The 25,797-nt window shown below is 43.8% G+C and overlaps 1 protein-coding gene across 1 annotated transcript; it reads right to left on the bottom strand.

Moving 5' to 3' along the window:
- Nucleotides 1-771: 771 nt before the first annotated feature.
- LOC101397846 (solute carrier family 23 member 1-like) lies at nt 772-23,534 on the bottom strand. The gene is given in 11 exon segments (XM_087434361.1): nt 772-1,031; nt 2,368-2,463; nt 2,560-2,668; nt 3,077-3,241; nt 10,602-10,798; nt 10,801-10,854; nt 11,683-11,839; nt 12,992-13,112; nt 14,044-14,225; nt 19,929-20,088; nt 23,518-23,534. Coding segments are annotated over 11 exon segments (1,518 nt in total).
- Between the last annotated feature and the right edge of the window lie 2,263 nt (nt 23,535-25,797).

Here is a 25,797-nt window from a genome sequence, read left to right on the forward strand (position 1 = left end):
GAGAGAGAGATGGAGAGTACACCTGAAATTTTTACAATGTTATAAACCAATGTTACTGCAATAAACAAAAATAAAAAAATAAAAAAATAAAAATAAAAAAAAAAAAAAAAAAAAAAAAAAAAAAGAGACAGAGAGAGAGAGAAAGAACCATCAGTTCTCATCCTTAAGATCCTAGTTCATTCGATTCCTCCTGTGGTTTTGTGAGCTCTCCTAGTGTCCTTCCTTCCCAGTTACAAGAACCAATAAATCTCCCATTTTTTGAGTTACACTTTTCTCATTTCCAGCCAAAAGGGCCCTAACCAATTCCACAGAGATCTCCTGTGTGGCTCAGCAGGGAATTTGGAGGCTATAAGGCCACCCACCTGGCTGCACCAGGGCAGAGCTGTCTGATTTATTTCACTTAGCATAATGCCATCGAGGTCCGTCCATGTTGTCGCAAATTGCAAGATTTCAAACTTTTTTATGGCAGAATATATTCCACTGTGTGTGTGTGTGTGTGTGTGTGTATACCACATTTTCTTCATCCATTCATCCATCAATGGACACCTAGGTTGTTTCCATATCTTGGCTATCATAAATAACGCTGCAATGAACATGGGGATGTATATATCTTTTTGAATTAGTGTTTTCATTTTCTTCAGATAAATACCCAGAAGTAGAATTGCTGGATCATATGGTAGTTCTGTTTTTAAATTTCTGAGGAACCTCCATACTGCTTTCCATTGTGGTTGTACCAATTTACATTCCCAGCAGCAGTGCAGACAGTTCTCTTTACGTGCTGGTTTCTGTGGCACCCTTCAGACACTCTCCTGAGGAATCCTGGGAGCAGAGAGTAAGCTGGCACACTCCCACCTCACCTTTCCTCTCATGTTCCAGTGTCGGCCAGAAAGGGAGGTACTGAGTATAGGAGGAAGTGCAGAACTTTGTGCCAATCCCACAGGGGAGGCTGTAGACCTCTGATGCCTTCGGAGTCTCCTCAGACACTTTCTGGATTTGATCCTCTGCCAGGAGGCCTCTCTCCTCTGGACTTCCTAATAGGAGACAGTGAGCAGTCAAGACCAGGCCCTGATGGAGCTGGGCGGAGGTGGGCTGGAGGGAGCCTCTGGTGCCCTCTGCAGGCACTCATGAGGTCTCCTCTCAGTGCCCTCCACCTGCCAAAAGGGCCTCCTCCTCCTCCTCCAAGCCCATCTCAAGAATCACAGCTCAGCTCATCAGGCATCCCCTGAGCTCCCACTGTGGGGCTGACATGGTGCAGAGCTCCAGGGTACAACCTTATATGAACCAGCATCCTCTCCTCATCTTCAGGAGTGGGCCTCTCCACATTTAATGTTTCTGGAATGCAGATGCATTTTATACTTGGTAGAGAGAAGAAAGGTGGAAAATAGAATACCATGAAGCAGGGGCTAGCATAGAGGTCCTGTCGAGAGGCTGTGCGAGGATCAAGAAGGCAGCATTGAAACCCATCAGTGATGGCAGCTCTGCACTCTTCACCTTCAGTGTCCTCAGCACTTATAGACTCAGTTTGCTCATCATCACACTTATTACCCTGTATTGTAATTGTCTGTTTTCTTGTCTCTCTCCCCTATTAGCTTGTGGATTTCTGGAAGGCAGGGGACATGTCTTTCTGCTCTTTGCATTCTCAGTACGTAGCGTCTGGAGTACAGCAAGTGCTCAATGGGTTTTTATTGAAAATATGAATGAATGAATGCATGAATGAATACATGTGTTCTCTCCTTCACTAAGTAGACTGCAGGATCTGGGGACGTGATTGAGTCTTTTTCTTCTTGCTTCTGGTATATTTCTCCCCTTAGGGCCATGTTATGGGCTGAATTGTGTCCCCTTAAAAGTCATATGTTGATGACTTAAACCCCCATACATCAGAATGTGACTATATTTGGAGATAGAATCTTCAAAGAGGTGATTAAGTTAAAGATGAGGTCTTTAGGGTGGCCCTAATCTAATCTGACTGGCATCTTTCTAAGAAGAGGAGATTAGAACACAGAGATACACCAGGGATGCATATACACAGAGGAAAAGGCACATGAGGACACAGCAGAAAGTGGCCATCTGCAAGCCAAGGAGAGAGGTCTCAGGAGAAACCAACTCTGCCAACTCCTTGATCTCAGCCTTCTAGCCTCCAGACTGTGAGAAAATACATTTCAGTTGTTTAAGCCCCCCAGTCTGTGGTATTTTATTATGGAAACCCTAGAAATCCAACACACGCTCGTAGAACCCACTGAGACCCAGCCTCTTCAACGTATGCTGTGACCAGCCTTACGTGGTAATCAGGGCAGAGAGGCAATGTGGGTGGCCCAAATACTGACCATCTACCCAAACAGCTAGCTTATAGGCAAAAGGGAGTCATACCTGGGATGGTGTTGTCCAGTAGAAAGCCCAGAAGTCCCCCAACAAACATGTTCGTGGTCAGCAGCACCTGGATGACCTGGTCCACTTGGAGAATCCCTAGAGCAGGGACAAAAGTGATGGGGAATCCCAGGGACAAAGGACTCCACTGGCTCTGCCCCTGGAGTGGTCACAATGTAGAGAATGGAGAATCACCTGTTTGGAGCTTCTCAGCATTCCTGTTCACCCAGTTGGGAATGGCAAGCCCGCAGAAGATGGAGAAGCCAAAGACAAAAATGTTCCTGGACGAGTTCAGGTCCACATACTGCAGGAGAGAGGCCCCCATGGCAGCCCAGAACCATCAGCACCTGTACTGCACATCAATCTAACATCCCTCAAATGCCCCCTCCATTCCCACCACCACCAGAGTGGGGAGGGAGGCTGGACTCAGAGTGACACATGCTCTTAGTGGGCCAGCCAGGCCCCAATTCCAGCTTGACCTTGGGAGTTGAGTGGTTTAGATAATCCAATACAAGCGATGCAATTTCTGTTTTTCAGAAGTTTGGACATTTCTGGTTATTTATTTCTTCCATTTGGGGGCCACTGTGGTTCCTGGGACCGAGGATGCCCTCCTCCTCCTCCCTGTCCCCAGCTCTGTTCAATTTATCTCATCCCCATGGGCTCCTTTCAGGGGATGCAATGCTGCTGCTTTTCCAAGGGTGCCTCGCCTCACCTGCAGTTTGGAAATCCCCACAGCAGTGACGACTCCAAACATCACCAGGAACATGCCTCCTATCACAGGGGTTGGGATGGTGGCAAATGCAGCCCCAATCTTCCCAAATACTCCCATCAGGAGCAGCACGCAGCCTGCAGAGACCATCACCATCCTGCTCCCCACCTGCAGCGCTCAAGAAGATGGCAGACAAGGAGCTCAGCACCATCCAGGCCACATGCCCAGAGGCCTCTGCCCTGCTCCTGGGGCACCTGGAACATTATTCCAGTAGACTTGCAGGAGCAGCACCACCTAACCCAAAAATGGCCCCCCTCAGCTCTCACATGGTGTTTGGGAAAGGATGAGGGTGTGACCTTGGATCTTGGCTTGTGCCCTCACCTCTCCACTCTGCTGTTCTCACACTTGTCTGGAAGTCCTGACTCAAATGCTCCTCCTCTAAGAAACCTTTACAGAAAGGCAAGAAGTCTCTCTAGGGAGGCAGTGGCCCAATGCTTAAGACTGGAGGTTTGAGAGTCTATCGCAGCTCTGCCTCTAGCTGTGTGACTTTGGGTACATTACCTAACCTCTCCAAATGTCAGCCTCCAAATTTACCAAATGGGATTAATAATACTTACTTCACACACTCATTGTATGAGGCCAGCGTTACCCTGATACCAAAGCCAGATAAGGGCACTACAAGAAAAGAAAACTACAGACCAATATCCTTGATGAATATAGACTCAAAAATTCTCAACAAAATATTAGCAAACCAAATTCAACAGCACATTAAAAGGATCATACACCATGAGTAAGTAAGATTTATTCCAAGGAGACAAGGATGGTTCAACATCTGCATATCAATCAATATGATACACCACAGTAATAGAAAGAAAGATAAAAGTCATATGATCATCTCGATAGATGCAGAAAAAGCATTAGACAAAACTCAACATTCTTTCAAGATAAAAACACTCGACAACTTGGGAATAGAAGGAACATACCTCAACCCAATAAAGGCCATATGTGACAAACTCACAGCTCATATCATACTCAACAGTGAAAGGTTGAAATCTTTTCCTCAAAGATCAGGAAGACCAGGGCGCCCACTTTCACTACTCCTATTCAACATAGGATTGGAACATAGTACTAGAAGTCCCAGCTAGAGCAATCGGGTAAGATAAAGAAATAAAAGACATCCAAATCAGAAAGGAAGAAGTGACATTGTCTTTATTTGCAGATGATATGATCTTACATGTAAAAAATGTGTAAAAAAGACTCAACTCAGTAGCTGTTAGAACTAATCAATGAACCAGTAAAGTTGCAGGATACAAAAACCAACACGCAGATATCAGTGGCATCTCTATACACTAATAGCAAAATATCTGAAAAAGAAATAAAGAAAACAATCTTCTCACAATAACATTAAAATAATAAAACACTTAGGAATAAACTTAACCAAGGAAATGAAAGATCTGTACACTTAAAACAATAAGACTCTGATGAAAGAAATTGAAGAAGACACAAATAAATGGAAAGATATCCCATGTTCATGGATCTGAAGAATTAATATTGTTAAAATGTCCCTACTACGCAATGTTATCTATAGACTCAGTGCAATTGCTATCAAAATTCCAATGGCATTTTCCACAGAAATAGAAAAAACAATCCTAAAATTCATTTCTAACCATAAAAGACCCTGAATAGCCAAAACAATTTTGAGAAAGAAGAATAAAGCTAGAGGCATCACAATTCCTCATTTCAAACTATACTACAAAGGTATTACGGTAATTAAAACAGTAGAGTACTGGGGCAGACCCCCTGGGTTAACGGTTAAGTGCGCATGCCCTGTTACTGGCGGCCTGGGTTCGGATCCCGGGAGTGCACCAACGCACTGCTTGTCTGGCCATGCTGAGGCGGCATCCCACATACAGCAACTAAGAAGGATGTGCAGCTATGACATACAACTATCTACTGGGGCTTTGGGTAGAAAAAGGGAAAAAAAGGAGGAGGATTGGCAATAGATGTTACCTCAGGGCCAGTCTTCCTCAGCAAGAAAAGGAGGATTCGCATGGATGTTAGCTCAGGGCTGATCTTCCTCACAAAAAAAAAAAAAAACCTCTTAAAACAGTAGAGTACTGGCGTAAAAATAGACACATAGACCAATGAAACAGAATCAAGAGCCCACAGATCAACCCCTGCATATACAGTCAACTAATATTTAACAAGAGAGCCAATAATACTCAATGGGGAAAGGATAGTCTCTTCAATAAATGTGTTGGGAAAACTGGATAACCACATGCAGAAAAATGACATTGGACCCCTATCTTACTTCACTCACAAAATTTAACTTGAAATGGATTAAAGACTTAAATGTAAGACCTGAAACCTTAAAACTTCTAGAAGAAACAGAGGGAGAAATTTCCTTGACATTGGTCTTGGCAGTGATTTTTTGAGTATGATACCAAAAGCACAATCAACAAAAGCAAAAATCAACAAGTGGGACTACATTGAACCAAAAAGCTTCTGCACAGCAAAAGAAACAATCCACTAAATGAAAAAGCAATCTATGAAATGGGAGAAAATATTTGCAAACTATATATCAGATAAGGGTTTAATGTCCCACTGTATAAAGGACTCATACAACTCAATAATAACAACAACTAAAATGATTAAAAACTGGGCAGAGGAACTGAATAGACATTTTTCCAAAGAAGATATACAAATGGCCAACAGGTACATGAAAAGATGCTCAACATCACTAATCATCAGGAAAATGTAAATCAAAACCACAATGAGATATTATCTGATACCTGTTAGAATGGTTATCATCAAAAAGACAAGAGATAACAAGTGTTGATGAGGATATGGAGAAAAGGGAACCCTTGTGCACTGTTGGTGGGAATGTAAATTGGTGCAGCCACTGTGGAATACAGTGTGGAGGTTCCTTAAAAATTTAAAAATCAAACTACCATGTGATCCAGCAATACCACTTCTGGGTATTTATCTGAAGAAAATGAAAACACTAACTAGAAAAGATATATGCACCCCCATGGTCATTGTAGCTTTATTGACAGTAGCCAAGATATGGACAACCTAAGTGTCCATCGATGGATGAATGGATAAAGAAAATGTGGTATATGTATATACAATGGAATATTATTCAGCCATAATAGTAGAAGGAAATCCTGCCATTTGTGATAACATGGATGGACCTTGAGCGCGTTATGCTAAGTGAAAGAAGTCAGAGAGAGAAAGACAAATACTGTATGATATCATTTATATGTGGAATCTACAAAAGCTATACTTGTAGAAATAGAGAGTAGAATGGTGGTTACCAGAAGATGTGGGGTCAGTGATATGGGGAGATGTTTTTCAAAGTACAACTTCCAGTTAGAAGATGAATAAGTTCTGGGGATCTAATGTATGGCATTGTGATTCTAGTTAACAATACTGTATTATATCTTTGAAAGTTGCTAAGAGAGTAGATATTAAATGTTCTCACCACAAAAGAGAAATGGTAATTATGTAACGTGATGGAGGTGTTAGCACATGGTGTTGATCATATTGCAGTACATAAGTGTACCAAATAAACACATTGTACACCTTAAACTTATACAGTGTTATATGTCACATATATCTCAATACAGCTATGGGGGATAAAAGGAAAATCAGTGTGCCTGGAGCACAGTGACACAGGGAGAGATAGGAGATGGGATGGAGAGTAAGGCCAAAGCCCTATCATGTAGAGCTCTAAGGGCCGTAGAAAGGAGTTAGAATAAAATCCAAAGACAGAGCATAAGCAAAACGTGGTCCACATACACAGTGGAAAGTTAGTAAGCCTTAAAAAGGGAGGAAATTCTGACACATGCTACAACGTGGATGAACCTTGAGGACATTATGTTTAGTGAAATAAGCCAGACACAAAAAGACAGATACTGTATGATTCCACTTATATGAGGTACCTAGAGTAGTTCAATTCATAGGAACAGAAACTAGAATGGTGGTTGACAGGTATTGGGGGAGGGAGAATAAAGAGTTTAACTGCTACAGAGTTCAGATTTGCAAAATGAAAAGTGTTCTGGAAAACAGCCGCACAATTTGAGTGTATTTAACTCTACTGAACTGTACACTTAGAAGTGGTTAAGATGTTAAATTTATGTTATGTATATTTTATCACAATTAAAAATAAAAAATCCCAAACAAAGGAAACTCTCAGTAGAGTTGTGTCAAGCAGGGTGGTGACATGGTGTGATCTACATTTCAGAAAGTTCTGTCTATAAATGTCGCTTCATTATTATTAATTGATACATTTCCTCAGGACAAATTCGATTTTCTCAACAAGCAAATATTACGGAATATGTGTAAACTATGATTTCTCCTTAATCTCCATGGAGGTTCATTTAGGATACAAAACCGAGACGAGGCCCCCTCCCATGGTGTTATACAGCATTAAGTGGCCCTATCAAGAATCTTACAAGTGAGGTTTTTTCTAGTTCATTTCTCCAGAGGACCAAGTGTTGCACTAGAGTCACTACTAACTGCTATTACCTGGTTGCTTAGAGTTTTTCAAGTAGCTATGGGTGTGGGAATGCTAAGGAAGTACATTTCACCCCCTTGGGGTTGATCATAAAATTAAGTTTCTACAAAGGTTAAAAAAACAAAACAAAACACTCTGGTGTGAGGATCATGGACCATGGGCCACATCCCATCCCATCACAGAACATGTCCCAGTGCCAGGTGCACACAGCTGTCACACTGCTGGACATTACTGCTTGTTGTGCTAGTCAAGGTTATAGCTGGGTTTGAGTGACAGCTACTACCAGTGAGACAAAAATGACCTCTGACCTTGAGGCATTTGGGATCATCCTTAGAAGTTAGACTTGTACTGCAAAAGTCTGAATATCCCATCATGAGTCTATTGTCAATGAATGTATTTAGATAGTTCTTGAACCTTTTCTCATCCTTTTGTGTCTACTCCCAGTCTTTACAAGTTACTCTAATGTAGTCTCAGCTTTGCAAGATGAAAAAGTTCTGGAGATCTGTTGCACAAGTATATAGAAGAGTATATTATTATAGTATATTATATAGTATAGTATATTAAGTAAACATACTTAACACTACTGAACTGCACGTTTAAAAATGGTTAAGATGGTAGATTTTATTTTATGTGTCTTTAACCACAATTAAAAATATTTTTTTTAAAAGATACTCTAATGTCACTACTTGAAATCCATTGAGGCAGTGATAAAGTAGCAGATTCTGCCTTTGCTTATGTTTCTTTCTAGTCTAAGAGCTTCTTTACTTAACTGTCTTCATTAGAAGACATGTGGTAAGAATCTCCGGCATCAAAAGAACTTTTTGCCTTGTTTTGTTTACAACCCTAACAATGCACTGTGGGAAAAAGGGCATGAATGAAAGCACAAGAGATCAATTTGTCAGGTCAACCAGACCCTTTGGACATGCTGATGGTCTCCTAAAGATGGCAATTGTCCCCAATACTGCTACCACAGAATTTATCATGCAGCCCTGGGCTTCTTTTGTCCTCAGGATTGACATCTGGGCTGGGAGCATGACCTCCTGGACAAGTGATGGGAGATCTCTGGCCTTCAGCCAGATCTCTCCACACACACACACACACACACACACACACACACACACACACACACACACACACAGGGAGAGAAGCAACAATTGGTCAGAGCTCTTTCCTTGCAGATGCAACATGAAGCAACATCTTAAAAGACCACAAGGAGGAGGTGTGAGTCCAGACCAGGGTTAATCTGTCTCCTACTGGATTCCCAGCCTGCTCTGTGTCTACGTATCTTTCTTTCCTCCTCTTTCCCTCTCCTCTAAAGGCCTTAGTGTAGAAATGATACATCAAAGAAATGTTCTGTTTATTGAATATAATTTTCTGTTCTGCATCAGATTTATTCTCTTTAACAGGGAAAATATTTGCTGCTTTATACCTATGTAGCCCACTCCTGCTGTATTTCTGCATGGGTCAGTGGCCCTCATGTGGAATAACGTTCCCTTCACGGGCACTAACGGTTTTGAAACCTTGAGCAAGTACCAAAGAGTCCACAGTGTCACAGCACACGGGACTTGCTGTAGGGGTGAGTGCTGGCTCAGCGGTTGGCTCCTAGATTTTAGCCCCGCTGTGGGCCAGAGACCACGCAGGGTACAAATGTGGACAGATCTGATGCTAGAAAGATATGATGCCACCTGGCTGCATATCAGGACCACTGAGGGAGCTATCAGAAAATGCAGGGCAGGGGATGTGGTGTGGGATCTTCCTTTTCCAAAGCTCACAGGACTTGTGCTGGGAATCATTGCAAAGATACCTGAAGCATGTGGGAGGCAACATCATAACACTATTCTTTTATAAGTCACCTTAGAGAGCACATTCCTGAAGAATTCTTGCTGACATTATGGAGTTTCCCTGTGGAAAATGGGGAGCCATGAAGACATTTTAAGCACAGAGTCATCTAATTGAGTTCTAGAAAGATCCTTGGGCAGCCATGTGGTAGCTAGATTAGAGATGGGCAACATCCTCAGAAAAGAGAGTGTTAGGGAGACTGCAGTGTCCAGGCGAGAGATGATAAAGCTGTGGCACTGGGAATGGGGAAGAGAGGACAGGAAGGGCAGCAGGCATGTCGAGAAAATAGAATCCACTGTGAGGATGCAGGACAGCGAGAAGTTAGATGACTTGGGTGAACTCACTAAGACGAGGTTTACAGGAGGAGAAGTAAGGATGGGGCACGCACTGAGCATCACAGAGGCCATACTGAGTGTGAGGTCCCCTTGGGAGGTTCTGGTGGAGGTGACCAGGTGGCCTTTGAATATTCAGGTTTGGAGTTTTGACAGAGAGTTGGGCCAGAGGTAATGGACCGCCCACCTAAACTTCAGAAAGTAAGGATTTTCTTCAGTGCTCATAAAGCCACTGACATCTGCCAGTGCCAGATAGACTTTCTGCTGTAGAATCGCCTCAACCAAAGAAGGTCAACTATGGTGGGCAGAAAAATGGCCCCTAAAGATTCCATGTCCTAATCCCCAAACCTGTGAACATGTCACCTTGTTTGGCAAAAGGAACTTTGCAGTTATGATTAAGTTCCGTTAAGTATTTTGAGATGGAGAGAGTATCCTGAATCATCTAGGTGGGCCCAGTCTAATTACATGAATCCTTATAAGCAGAGAATCTTTCCTGGCTGTGCTCAGAGGGAGATGTGACCATGGAAGAAGAGTCAGAGAGATGCAACATTGCTGGCTTTGAAGATGGAGGAAGGAGACCCTGAGCCAAGGAATGTGGGCAGCCTCTGGCTGATGGAAAAAGCAAGGAAATGGATTGTGCCCTGGAACCTCCAGAGAGGAACACAGCCCTGCGAGAACCATGTTGGACTCCTGAACTCCAGATCAGTAAAAGAAGAACTTTGGGTATTTGAAACCACTAAGTTTGTGATCATTTCTCACAGCAGTACTAAGAGACTAATACTTTGATGACAGATTCAGGTGTCCAGCCTGCCCCAAGAGCCACCATTAGCAGCCTTACCTTGGTGATCTCCAATACCCAGATATTCTGGCTGTAGGAGGTGGTGCCATTCCCAGATCCCCACGCCCCTGCCAGCAGGCAGCCAATGCCCTCAATGCCGATGCCACGGTTGATGGCATGCTTCGGAGGGGGTGAGACCCACATCAGCCGGACACAGGTATAATAATCGCCTACTGACTCCACCATCCAGGAGATACCCCAGCCGTGATCCCAAAGACCCCAGCCAGGCTGACGGTGGGGAGGCCCCACTGTCCTGCAAAGGCAATGCAGAGGGAATATTAATCCAGAAGATAATAGGCTGCTGAACTCCAAATCATTTCTTTGCTAGAGAGGTCTCTGAAAGGCTTTAAAGACCAGGCAGCATGTCTTCCAACTCCACAACTGAACAGAGGCTTTGGCTCGGACTCCTGCCCTACCATTCATCCCTGAGGTGGTCAGATGCCCTGACCTTGACGTCACTGTGCACAAAAAGAGCCAGCAACAGGGCCTCTTCCCAGGAAGGCCTTGAAGCATTGGAAGCTGAGATGCTTAGTCAGGGAGGCCCTAGCACCACAGTCCATGAGGCAAGGCCAGCCATCCCTGGAACCTGGTTATTTGTACACACTGAGCTAAGAATTGCAGGGAAAGGAGACCAGAAGTGGCCTAAGGGATGGCCTTGAGCTTGTCTCCTCAGAAATGTTCTCATTCAGTCCCAGGCCTCCCTTGTGTGGGATCCACCGAATCTAGGAGGAGACCCAAAGGTCTGGCTAGGAGGTCAGGACCTCACTGTCCTCTCCCCACTCCCAGGCTCATGGGTTCTAAGCAATGTGGAGGAGGGATGAGGGATGTAGGCCAGCTGAGAGGTAGGTCTGGGAGTGGGAGCCTTTGGCCTGGCACCCCAAACAATTCTTAGGACAACCCAAGGGTCTTCTTCTCTTAGGAGTCTGATATGGACTCCCTGGGGCATGGCCCTCCTTGTCAGATCCCTTGGAGGAGGTCTCCCCCGCGGACCCTATTCAACTCTCCCTCCAGTGCCCTGGGCCCCATGGGCAGTCCTGGGAAACGTGTGTCCCAGGCAAGAAGGGGCCCATCTTCTTATTACCTGGGTAAGGGAAGCGAAACCAAGGAGCCTGGCTCAGGACGTTGGCTTTGGTGTCGGTGCGGGCCCCATAACCATAGGCTGTGGGGTCCGTGGGGAGGGCGTTGGTGACCGTTAGCACAAAGCAGATGAGCCATGAGATGCAGAGGGCCAGCAGCACCTGCCAGAAGGAGCCGCCCTTCACCACTGGGTCTCACCTCCAGCCCAGGTCAACAAACTCCCAGAGGGGTGGGGCGAAGGAGGGAGTTCAGGAAAGCTCTTTGGAAAGAGGAAGTGTTGGGTTACTCACCCTTCCAGTGACAACAGGAATCTGGTGTGTCAGTGGATAATTAGCACTTTAAAGGAACGTAGAAAATAAACTACGGAGAGACCGTGTGTCAAACACAGGCAGAAATGTCTGGTAAAGCGGGCACAGCCTGGCTCAGAAGGATTACCATCTGGCTCCCTTTCCACTGTTTGTTGGTCACATGACCTTGGATCAAACTCCCTGAACCTCAGTTTCCTCATCTGTACAGTGGAATGACCACCACTGCTCTGCAGAGCCTGAAGCAGGATTTCTTCCAATAGAATCCTCAGATACACTGATTTTTAATCTCTGGTGGCAGAAACCCAGAAATCTGTATTTTTAACAATGTCCCCAAGTGATCTGATGCATATTGAATTTTAGAACCACTGGCCTACAGTGTTGTTGAAGGAGCAATGAGATCATTGTGTGGAAGGATCATTTTACAATGTGAAATGTAGTTTACTGTTGAATGAAACCTGCAAACATATTTGTGTGGTTGACAGCTACACATACTTGACAGTGCGTTTCAAGAGAGAATTCAACAGGGAAGGCTCTGAAAAGGGAGGTACCATCCTCATCCCAGGGTATTTGGACTACCCACGAGCCACTGAGAAAGAATCTGATGTAGGCAACTTCTCCCTTAGTCTTGTATAATTAGCAGTGAACCTGGCTGTGTCCCCCAGTACCTTGTTATGAGGACAGCCCAGGGAACATGAGAAGGCTGTCCCACACTGGTGCCCAGAGCAGCGACCTAGGGCAGGGTTCTCTGCTCCTGGGAGAGAAGCACTGAGGGAAGACGTGGGACAGCATTCCACCAAGGGTCAGGAAGCATCCCCACAGGCCGCCGGCCTCCCCTCGGCCTCCTTCTCCTTCTCCTTCTCTGGTGGATTGAGGAAGGCCAAGGAGGAGAGGCCACTGCAGGTGGGGGAGCATTTGCTTTGGGGGCCCTCTGGGAGTGTGAGAGGCTGTGCCTCACTCTCCAGGTGAGTCAACTCAGAATAGAAGGGGGCTGGGAGTGTGTCTTACAGGGAAGGCCTGAAACAGGTAGAACTTAGAGGTGTGCCACTTCCTCTCTCGTCCATAAATGGGCACGGGCAGCGCGACGTTTTTCAGGTACTGAGAAAACAGCACAATGAGGAAGATGGTCCTGAAACAGAAACAGACCACACCCAACCTGGTGAGCGGGGGCTCATCCTGAGTGAGGGTCCAGAAAGCTGGGCCACCACATGTCTCTGGGATTGGGGGCAGTGCCCAATCTGAGAGGATCCCCATCTAGACCCCACTCTGCAGTGCCGGCAGCATCCTGCCATTTCTGAAAAGGTGGGCTGTTGCCTTTCAGAAGCTGCTGGTGGCTGAGGAGGAGGAGTGGGAGGGGAGGCTGTTATTCCTTGGGGGTCAGCAGCTGGATGGATCCAGCAGGTGGAGCCAATGAGGCCACACTCAGAGAAGATCTTCTCTCCCAGGTCCTTCTGCAGGTCCTTGTGTTCAGACCACAGCAGGCAGAGTCAATGACAGCATCCAGCGTCATCCCCAAGTCCCTTCAAAGCTCTCTTTAAATGCTTTAACCTCTTTTTCCAGGAAGCCTTCCTGATCCTCCCAGCTGGCTGTCCTCATCCCCTCCCCTGAACATGCATGGCATTCTGTGACTCTCATCACTGTCTCCTGGTGTCATAGGTACTTGGATCCAAGTCTTGTCTCTCTCCCACACACTACAAGATGCTTGAGAGCTCGGCCATGTCTTTGCAGCTTCCCCAGGGGCCAGAAGTTTACAAACATTTGCTCAATGAAAACCTAGTAGGCAGGGCACCAATAGTATCAACTTTGTGTGAACACTACACTAAGTATTCTTATACACTGCCTGCGATGAAATCATCATCTGTGAGTACTAATAATGTAATAAATAGTAAGAATAATAAATTAGAAGTAGCAATTTTCCTGCTTTTTAAGGTATCATAATGTTCATGAAAGTATTTCTAAACCACAGGAGTTGGCCAATATCCAGGACTCTTATTCTTCTTACTGGGTAACCTTCCACCAAAGAGAACTTAGATAGTGCTCCCTACCCAGAGAGTACTTACATGGCAGCAATCCCCCAGTGGCTCCCGGCGTCATTGGCTGCGTAATCGAAGAGAGGCAGGGCCAGCAGGAAGAGGGTTGGAGCAGTGGTCAAGGGGCCAATGAAGCGCATGAGAAAGCCTATGAGGCCTGAGAAGCCCACTAGAATCTGGACACAGGAAGCGACCATGATGGCGCCCTGCAACTGAAGAGGAAGAGTGCAGCTCAGGCACCTCAAACCTTGCAGCAGGACTGTGGGCCTCAGCCCAGCCCAGGCCCCGAGAACAGGCCCAGCTGCTGCAGCCCACCTCTAATTCTGGTCATCCCTGGGTGGTGTATTCAGAGGCAGTGCAGAGGCAAAGCTGGACCCTGAAGGAACTGAGGAAAGAAGAGCTCTGACCTCCCTCTTCTCCCCAGTTCTGGATTTCCAACTAGCTGTTGGACACTTTCACTTAATAGGAAGGTTTTCAGGGCGTAGCCTTCAACATTATTGATTGATCATAGTGATGATGGTGATGACTCGTAAAGCAGCGTCACTCAGCAGTGTATTGAATATCTTGCTGCTTCACTTTTCTCTGTTTTCCTACTTTCTATTGCAGGGGTTGGCCCTATTTTTCTGTAAAGGACCAGATAGTGAACATTTTAGGCTTTGTGGGCCGTATGGGCTCTGTCATACTTTTCTGGACAAGAAGTGAACAAATGAACCTAGCTGTGTTCCAATAAAACTTCACTTGTAGGCACTGAAATTTGAATTTCATATACTTTTGACATGTCATGAAATATTACTCTTTATTTTATTTTTTTCGATGAAAAAATAGAAATCTTTAATTTAAAATAGAAAACTGTTTTTAGCTTGTGGGCTCTACAGAAACAGGCACCTGGCCAGATTTGGTTCCTGGGCTGTGGTTTGCCAACCCCTGATCTCTTGGACTGAAGGAGTTTGCTTTACTTCTCCTTTTTGTACTTTACTGGTTGGGATGTTATACCTTCTATTTTATCCCTGAAAGCTTTCCTTGCTTTGCAGTCTACTCTTTCTGAAAGTAAAATAATGACTTCCACTTTCTTGAGATTAGCGTTGGCATGGTATATCTTTCTCTATCCCTTTACTTTTAGTCCAACTGTGTCTTGCTAAAGAGGGATTCTTGTAGACAACATATAGTTAGGTCTTGTTTTTTGATTCACTCTGACAATCTCTGCCTTTTAATTGATGCGTTTAGACCATTGATGTTCAAAATGACCATCGAAACAGTTGGATTAATATCGACCATATTTGTTACTCTTGTCTACTTGTTGCCCTTGTTCTTTGTTCCTACTGCTATCTTCCACTCTCTTTTTGCCTTTTGTTGTTTTAATTGAGCATTTTATATGATCCTGTTTTCTCTCCTTTCTTAGCATATCAGTTATACTTCTTTTTTTTAACTTTTCACTGGTTGCCCTAGAGTTTGCCATATACATTTACAGCTAATCCAAGTCCACTTCCAAATAACAGTACACCACTTCATGGGTAGTGTGAGTACCTTATAATAACAAAATAATCCTGATTTCTCCCTCCCATCCCTTGCATCATTGCTGTCATTTCTTTCACTTATCTATAAGCACATATAAGTATATAAATAAAAACTACCATGATACTGGAAGATGAAGTGTAAATTGGTCTAATGTGTTGAAAACTGAACTTACCATTTCTTCTCATGGTTTTCTCCTTTTTCTACTACCACCATTTCCTTAAAATAGAATCATTGTTCACTTTTACTTCTCCTTTATTTCTTATATCGCAGTAATTTATGACATTGCTATTGGTCCTGTATTTGCATCACTTTCATCTGTGGCTGGCATTGTGATGTGCAATTGGCCTGCCAGCATCAGTGGTTTCAAGCCTTGAGATGTGTGTGGACAAGTATAACTCAGGGAAATATGGAGAATCTACCTTAAATTCCAATAGACTGGCTCAGTGAATTTAACCAATCAATCAATTAATAAAATGTGGTTGAGATTCATAAGAACTTTTTTCTCTTGTTTAGGCACTGGAGAAAACAGTGGACCAGCAGAGGGAGCGAACATACCACAGATGAGACTCCGGGTTTGAGCTGACTGTGTTGGACACTAGAAAGTGATGTGGGAAAAAGTACTAGAGACAACTGTCTAAACCCGGGCACGAAGAACCCCCACCCTGGCCCCTGGGTCTTAGAGCAGGGCTTGGTAAACGTTTTCTATAAAAGGCCAGAGAGTAAATCTTTCAGATTTTGTGGGCCAAATGTGGTTTCTATCACATATTCTTTTTTTAGACAACCTTTTAAAATGTAAAAATGATTTTTAGTTTGTAGGCAGTAAAGATACAGACCACAGGCTGGATTTGTTCCCAGAGGCGAAGTTTGCTGACTTCTGCTTTAGAGGACTGCATGTATCACAAACACAAAAGTAAACAGTAAACGTGTTAAAGGAAATATGGGTGTGTCTGTCCCTGGGGATGCCGTGCTCAGTGCAGGTGCAGCACAGCGCGTATCCTAAACATCCTCTCTCATTACTAATATTGTTCAAGCCCCAGGGAAATTCTTCCCCACAACTCTTGCCCAGTGTCTCAAAACACAAGGTAACTGCTTCTGAATGTGGTAAAGTTTCATACCATTGCAGAGGTGGAGGCAGACACTTCATTAGAACACAGGGAGGGTTGAGCAGTGTGAGTGCTTAGGTAGGAGAAAAGACAAATCACCTTGTCAAATGTTTCTTCTTGGATAGTATGAAGGAAACAGATTCTTACTAAGGAATTATAATTCTCAGGAGGTCTGAGGGAAAGGGATCTCCCGCCCCTGGCATCTAGCAGAGCAGAGTAAGGCAACTCTGCTTCTCATTCTTTGCTTAGGTTTAATTTGGATTTACCAAAGCCAAGTGTAGGCTCCCTGGGGGACAGGAAAAAACAAGCAAAAAGATCCCTCCACAAACCGCACGTGTTCTGCGATTCCTTCTATGATGATGTGGTAACAGTAGGCTGCACTGAAGAAGTACATCCTGATTTGGAAAAGCTGGTGCAACACACAACATTCTGAGATTGGCCAATCAACCTGGCAAAAATCCAAGGCCCACCAGCTTGACAAGTGAAATTCTTAAGTATATCTTGGTCTGGAACTACATGGAAAAGTTCTTTAAAGGTTAAAAAGCCCTGTTAACTCTGGTCCACCCTGAGAGAAGAAGGAAGCACGAGGACCTGATGAGATTATTGAAGTTCACCCACATCTGGGTGCCCTTTTGGACTGTATCTCAGAGCACAGACACCTGTAAATGGCTGTTTTGGAGACGGAAGAACAGCAGAAGGTTCTGGCTGAGATTCACAAGTTCTGGCTCAGACTGGTCTACTGTGTCCTTACAAGCACAGTGCTCCCTGAGGAATCTGAAGTGTTGGTGGTGGAGTCCATGCTGAATGAGGACTGACCCGGATAGAAGCCAGGTGCTTCTGCTCTGCTGGGGGCTTTTGGTGTGGATGTGGCCTGGAGCAGCTACCCAACACTCTCCCTTTGAAAGACTTTTACTGACTAGTCTGCTATTGGGCACTGTTTGGAATTAGCCCACTACTGAATGGCACCAAAAACTCCTAGGTCAGAGATCCCAATCATATCTTGAGTGATGTCAGAAAGACATTCCAATAAGGAAGGGGCTGATCAATAAAATATGCTTATTAAAGGGAAATAGCTATATTTAGGAAAAGAAAAGGCAGTTACACAGGAGGGGTTCATAGGATCCATAAGCAAGTGACAGTCCCCTCTCCCCTGGGGTGGACACTACCTCACAAGATAATCTAACTCAAGCAACACAGACTTGGATCCTACTGTGTGAGTCTTTGAGTTCAAAAAGCACTGGTTGGAATCTTGCTAAAGGTGCTGCTCAGCTGGCTAAGAAAGATGGAGACTGGAAGAGTATAACATTTCAGCAGAAGGACCTTGATGGAAGAAGTAAGGCATGTCTAAATCCAGCCAGTGGACCGAGTTATGTGTGATGTGACTGACTGCACACATAAATACCTGGAATTATCCCTATGTAATTATACAGGTTCGTGGGCTATGGCCGATGGACTAGCAATGTGATCTGGCAAGTGGGTCATAGAAAACTCTACCGAAATTTCACCTTTTGTAGGACAGGACTTCATATTCAAATCTCCAATACTGTTAGTTCATGTTGATGCCCCTAAGTGTTAAAAAGAAGAGGGAAGTATGATTTTGAATGTAGTCACTAGGGCCCACGAGATAACACCTCGGGCCACAAGCCATGTGCCTGTGGACTCACAAACAACACAATCCCCATCTCCATCTCTAGTCATTTATGTGGCCCAGGATGATCCAGATTGCTGACAGCAGTGGGCCCATGTGCCTTTGGTGGGAGAAGACGAGGATATGTGGCATATCAGAGAGCTGGCAGGCTGCCTATACTGGACATTTCACAGAGCATGGGAGGTTTTAATACTTTTTTAAACTGATATTGACAGTGTTTCTGGTCTGAGCTTTGCCTGTTCTGCAACTGAAGCCCTGGTCCAGACTACTATAGAAGACTGGTGACCCAGATTGCCCACCAACATGAATATCAACTTATATATCTAACAGCTTAAGGATCACTTTTCACAGCCTGAACAGGACAGGAGTGGACCAAGAAATATAATATCAACTGATCTTTTCATGTTTCATATTACTTCACAAAAGCAGTGAAATTATTGCAAAATTAGAATGTGCTTGAGGCAACAAAAAGTGCGTGACAAAGGCATGAAGGGCTGGCTTTCCAGGCTGGGATAGTGTGAGATCACGCTAAACATGGGGCACAAAAGTGAGTCACCAGTGGAGCAGTTTCTAAAGACGGGTTGAGAAATGAGAGGGTAAAGTAGCCTTTTTTCCCAGGACTAGGGATTTGGTCGTGTTCCCTAGGATGGAAATAATAGAAAGCACTTCAATTCAACATGTTGCAATTCTGATGGCATTTATGGGCCGGATTGGAAAGTCTGGTGTTCTCAGGATGCATCTTAACCAATGGAGAGGATCCAGTGATAATATACTACTTAAATCATTGCAAAGTACCTTGGGGAAGGACACACAGGAGGGTTTAACAGTGTTACTTTTGCTGCCCACTATTTAAAGGATAGCCGAGAATGACTCAAAATCTCCTCCTCCAACAGGAGCAAGGGAATGGACTAAGAAGGGCTCCCAGTGGGCAGAAAGAAAGACGGGGCAGAAAGAACTGGAGTCACCAGACAAATCACTGTATCGAATCATGCTCCTATGCCCTTTACATTTAAAATAAGTTGGAAATAAGAAAATGATTTCTTAGCAATATTTCTAGATACATCTTCAGTCTGGGATGAGGGATGCTAGCACCAGAGTTGATTCTACCAAACTGAAGCACATCTAATAAAACTGGACCCAGAGTATACTGGGCTGTACTGGATGGACAATGAGGAACGAAAATTGTGAAAGTAACCAATTCCTACCATGATGCTGGCATATTAAGACATGGTCTTTTGCTTGAACTTTTGTGTAAGATTAAGATGGGTCATGGACTATATATGAAATATGTGAGCATTTCCAAGTAAACCTATTTTACTCCCTATCTATTCCACCCCAGCAGCCCCAAGCCCTGTCAAGTTCATGACCCTGTTTTATTTTCTTCACTGCACTAATAATTCCCTGAAATTTTCCTTTTCTGTTTACTTATTGGAGTATTTGTCTCTCCCACTCCACCCCACCACATACACACACTAGAATGTTAGCTCCATGAAAGCAGGTTCCTTGTGTGATTTACCTACACCAGTATCTTAAAGCCTGGAATCTTGCCCAGCAGTGAGTTGAACAATGAATTTTGACCAAATGAGTCAACTCAGGAGCCCCTGTTGAGTACCTTCCATTCCTCCCACCCACCTCCCTTGCCCCATTACCTCTCGGATCCTCTTCTGCCATTCCTCGGTGAATTCAGGAGAGCTGGTGTTCACCTGGCTGGCATTGAGTGTCCACTCAGGGCACTTCCAGGCAGGAAGGGAGAGCATGGCCAGGGAGGGTGCCACAAAAGCAAATGTCCCTCCCTGGAGAATGGGCAGCCTGGAGGAGGGGAAAGGATGCAGTTACTCATAAGATCCTTTAGTACTAGTCTGTCATTGGCCCCAATGGGGGCCTTTTAATCCCAAGTCCTACCTCAGTTTCCAGGCAACACATGACCCCTGTTGTTCTCGGTTTACAGGCAACTCCTGCCAAGCTCCAAGTCAGACCCATGGACTCTCCTAAACTTTGGACTGGTAGGAGAGGTGGGGAGGGGAAAGACAAGCAGACCTAACCCCAGTCCTGGAGATGCAAGCCCAGGAGGAGAGAGTCAGGTGCTGGGAAAAGATTTGGAGACAGCACAGAGCTCAGTGAACACAGTTAGTGGGTGCCATGGTCCACCCCAGACCCAGAGAACCTTCCCCAGAGCCAAGATCAAAGCAGCTCATGCATGTGGCATTGCTGCACTGACAAGAGATGCACAGCCTAGAGTCTGGGTTGCCAGAGTCCTTTGTGTCTTCAAAAATGAACAGCAGTCCCAGACCTCTACCTTCAGGCTCCTTTTTATCACATGGACAGAACAGGACTGAGGTCGTTCTCAGGGCGTGTCCCCCACCCAGGCCCTTCTCTCTCCTGGTGGATGTCTCACTCTGGCCTCTGTGAGAACTTCTAGCAGTGCCTCCCTGCCTTGTCTTCCCTTCGAGGTGAACACAGCCTGACAAGTCAACCTCCAACAATCCTCTCTTACTAGAGGGTCAGAAGCTATCAAGTCTGCCCACCCTGGACATTAGAATTTGGGGGGGAATATCCCAGCCTCTTGATTGCATTTGTCACTACAGCTCACCCTGGTCAAGTACTTTTTCTTAACCATACTAGCAGGGTATTTTTGAACTCAGGATTCCATGAAGACAGCGTAAAGCATTATTCTTGAGAATGACTGAACACATTTTATGTAATAAAACAGAAAGTGTATGGAAGAATTTTGCTGCCTAAGTGGCCTTTGTATCCTGGCTGAACACTGGGATCAGCGATGCCTGGGCATCACCCTCACACATGTTCAAGGGCTTGTCTAGGAGTGCGCCCAGGCACAGGGACTGCATAAAGCTCTGGGTCAGGTGTGTAGCCAGGGCTGAGAACAAGTGATCAAGTGCGTAAATCCAGACCCATAACACTCCAAAATACACTGCACACACAGAGCAGGAACACACGGGTGGTGGTATGAGTATGTGTGAGTAACTTTTTTAATTTAAAAATTATGAATCTAAGTATCTTGACAGAGAAGGGAAACATGCTATACTTACATCACTGCAAAATGCCTTTTGAGCTTCTAAAATGAACATAGAATTCTTTGTATAAGGGTATAACCAGAGAGTACATAATATAGGACTTGTGTTTTAATTTTTTGCTATAATTCTCTATGCACATTTCATTCATTCAACAGATGTTTATTGAGGATCTACTGTGTGGCAGGCACTGGGTGCCAGGTATTGGAGATTCCATGGTGAGTGAGACAAAACTCCCACTTCTATTCTAGGTACACATTTCTCTGTTAGCCCTAGTACTAACAAACTAACCATTTATAGTAACTGACTCTCAGGGATTGCTTTAAACACCTTAGGATTATGCTTACAAACACCCCACCATGTTAGTATGCCACCACTGCCTCAGCCATTTCAGTATTACTGGGTTCCATGAGGGCAGGGAGTCATTATTTTTCTTTTCCATCCCTCCGGCACCGAGCCTAATGCCACAAAAAACCTGCCAACATTGGGTTTTATCATTTTATTTTTTTTTTAGTTTAATAGGCATGTAATGAAACCCTAACAACTGTTAATTTGCATTTCATTAAGTCATAAAGGGTGTGCACTCATTCATGTTATTTTGTGTCTGTTTTTCCTTGCCTGTAAGCTGTCTATTCATTACATAGAATTTGGATACTGTCAAAAAATATTTATAATAGTTCTTTTTGGTGAGGAAGAGTGTGGCTGAGCTAACATCTGTGCCAATCTTCCTCTATTTCATACGTAGGTTGCTGCCACAGCATGGCTTGATGAGCAGTGCATAGGTCCTCGCCTGAGACCTGAACCTGCGAACTTCGGCTGCCAAAGCAGAGCACGCGAACTTAACCACTACGCCACCAGGCCGGCCCCTATAATAATTCTTTACTTATGATAGTGAGCTTTATTTTCATTTTTAAAAAACGTTTTCTGTTATTGTATGCAGGAATTCATCCAAAAATTATTTAAAGGAGTGTTTCAAAATTTTCAAGTAGTTGAGCACTTTTCTAACTCTGTTCATGTTTTTTTCTTTCAAGATTATTACATGTAGTCGGGCTAATGTGATATGGACTTTCTGCCTTTTTGTGATTGCTAAATACCTTTTATGTTCAAGAGCAAGATGACATTTTTCCATTTATTTGCTTCAGTGTATTATCATGTCCTACCTTTAGATTCACACAATGTATCAATAAATTCTTCCCCCATTATTCTATACTCAGATCTTCCAATTCCATTCATTCCTCTCTCTCTCTCCACCTCATTTCTTTAGCATTCCCATTTCTTTCCGATAACTTCTTATTGGTACCCTTTTGATAGATAGATAGATAGATAGATAGATAGATAGATAGATAGATAGATAGATAGACAGATCTACATATATTTCCTGCATTTCTGCTAGGTTTTCTATTACACACTTTCCTGGAACATTTTTGGTATATATGCACTCAGTATCACTACTAGGCTTTCATTGTTCAGCGTATCTCTTAACTTTTATGATGACTTTAATGTGTATCTCAGTGCTCTTTTAAATTTCATCTGCTAGCATGATGGCAACTCCTTTTTTTTTAATTTGCCCATGAATATGATTCACTATTACTATACATGTGCCTTCTGACTTAAATGTCTCTTTTGTAAGCCATAGACTGTTGATTAACAAACTCAACATCTTAGAACTAGAAGAGCCCTGTGAAAGGTATACAGCCTGGCCTTGTCATTTTTTGGATAGGGGATCTGGGGTCTGAGGTCATAGAGTTAGCCAGGATGAGAGCTTGGGTCTCCTCACTGGTCATCACTCCCCTATGACACTGATTAAGAACATGGTGTAGACCAAAGGCGATTTTGAAGCTGGCTCTACCTTATTAGTGTGTGACCTAGGCTTGTTGCCCAACTTCTGCAAACCTCAGTGTCCTCTTCGATAAAATAAAGATATTGTACTCTCCCCAAGTAGTAGCTGTGAAGAAAAAATATATGTAAATGCTTAGCCCAGTGCCTGGGGCATAGAAGAACTCAATAAATAGCAGTAATTGTCATTATTATTCCCTCTGAAATGTGTGGGTACTTCCTGAGAAGGTAGTGCACATCAGGGTATTTTCTTAATGTTTCCTCTAAATAGCAGATGTTACCGTGTGGGCCTGTTTTATACTGTTGTTTGGCATTCCCATTTCTTGCAGGTTGGTTCTCTAGGATTTGTCTTCTACGATCCTTGTTTTCTCACGTGTTGTTGGAATCCATGTGCGGGGCGGGTCCCAGGCTGCATCTCTGCATCAACCACCCCTTGCTCTGTGGCATCCACTCAGCCCTCAGGCAGCACAGCCTCACCTGCACAGCCCTTCACAGCTTTCACTTGACTCCTCTGTGTTGTTTCTTCTGTTCCAGTTCTTTAAGTCGACAGTGTCTGTCTACTTTAGGGGCTCATGTGAATATTTAAGGGTTAATGTCTGATGCATGGCTCTCTTCATGTGATGTCACAACATGTGTCAACTGGGATGGAGTTGCTTTTATTGGATCTACTAATTATTTTGAAGCTTATCACTCTAGTATTGTTGTTGGATCGATTTCAGATCCTCTCTCTCTCTCTCACTGTCTCTGTTTCTTTTTTTGTTTGTTTTTGTTAGATTTTATTTGGAGGAAGTGCTCTAATAATGTCCCACAAGTCCCAACATGCTATGTATTAACTTTAGCTTTTGATTTACACTTCATCTTGTTCCAAACAGGATTTACAGGGATTCACAAATATGTTATGATACATTAAGGACCTGCCACTCTATACTCAGACCTTCCAATTTCATTTTCCACCTATTCCTTCTCCTTCCCACTGCAAGTCACCCACAGCTGGCCTCATGAACCATTATATAAAAATCCAGTCTGGGCTCAGATGGATTGAGATTGGGGTGCAAATCTCCACTGCCACCCTGAAAACATACAATAGAAACCATGGGCAGACTCTATCTGTCAATCCTACTCCTCTCTCCACCCATCACCATCTCATCTGTTGGCTTGAGTACAAAGAAGAGAAAACTCTCCATCATTTTCCTTTACAACAATGACTTGCATGTTTTCTAAGAAGAGGTAAAATGTCAAAATCTGCAGTCTCAGGAATGTATCCTAAAAGTCTGATAAGATTGGTCTTTTCGGTTGGCAAAACCACAGAAATGTGTCCCTGGGGGTAGTATTAACATCTAAGTTTATACAGTCTTTACAAACTACACAGTATTGTCATATCATTATCTCAAGAGTACTTTGGGGTGGGTAGCGTGATATCAGAGGAAACTGATGCTGGGGGGAAGCCAGTGGCAGGGTTCAGCTGGGAAGTGGGGGAGCCCTGATCAGAATGTCTAGAGTCATGGGGCCAAATTGCAACACTGTGTTTGTTATAAGGACAACTGACAACAGGACTTGTGGTAAGAACAATCTACTTGAAGGGTTTATGCTAATGATCAGGTGGGACATTTTTCTCCTCTCTTTGTAGTCCCAGTTGGCCTATAAAACAGGGACATCTAACTTTTTGGAAGTATTGGGAAAGTAAGCCTCAACCCTTCTCTCTGAGCTCTCATGTACTCTTGTTAAAGAAAACATTATTCGTGACACTTGTTAAAGAGGTTAAGGCAGGTTTAGTTCAAGTGGAGCGGCACTACAATGGGGTTTTGTGGTGTGGGAGAGATCAGACTCAACTCCCCATACAAGGAAAAGTGGGAATTTATAGCCAAGGAGCAGCATGGGGGTCAGTGGATGGAAAATTACTAAGGGGATGTCTATTGTATTTAGCAACAGTATGGTCATAGTCAATCTTGTATGTTAGACACTGTGACTAGATAGACCCCTCCCAGTTAAATGTTAAATAGACAGAAAACCCAGCATGACTTGGGCCTGTACAAAATCCTGCAGAGAAGGAGGAAGGGGACATAAGGGTTTGGACTTAAAATCACATTGGAAACTAGAAGACAATGGAACAGCGCTTTCAAAATTCTGAAAGAAAATTATTTCCAATCTAAAATTCTATACCCAGCCAAGCTATCAATCAAGTGTGAGAGTAAAATCAAGACATTTTCACTCACACAAAGTCTTACAAAATTTACCTCCCATGTACTGTCTCTCAAGAAACTCTTACATAATTGTGTTCCACCAAAGAAAGAGGAAGCTATGGGAACAAGAGATCTAGACTTGAGAACTGACATAAAGGGAATTCCCAGGATAAGGGTGAAGAGGCATCTCAGGATGACAGCTGAGCACCGGGCATAGACAGCAACTGTTCCAGGTTGCAGCAAGTCAGGCAGTTCATCTAGAAGATGAAGCTAATAGACTGTGTGATGTGAATGAAATTATTAAGAAGAGGTTTAGACAACAGGCAGAGAGTTTAGAGTTGAATTAGAAATAAGTACATAGAAAATTAAGTATATTAAAAACAAGAAAGATATTAGCTCCAGGGTAAACAAAAAGTTGAGCAGGACAGGAACTTTGTGATTCAGTTCTGAATAGCATCATAGTCATAACGTAA

This window comes from Ceratotherium simum, chromosome 1 (genome assembly GCF_057802395.1).
Source record: "Ceratotherium simum simum isolate JZ-2026a chromosome 1, ASM5780239v1, whole genome shotgun sequence".
Lineage (NCBI taxonomy): Eukaryota > Metazoa > Chordata > Mammalia > Perissodactyla > Rhinocerotidae > Ceratotherium > Ceratotherium simum.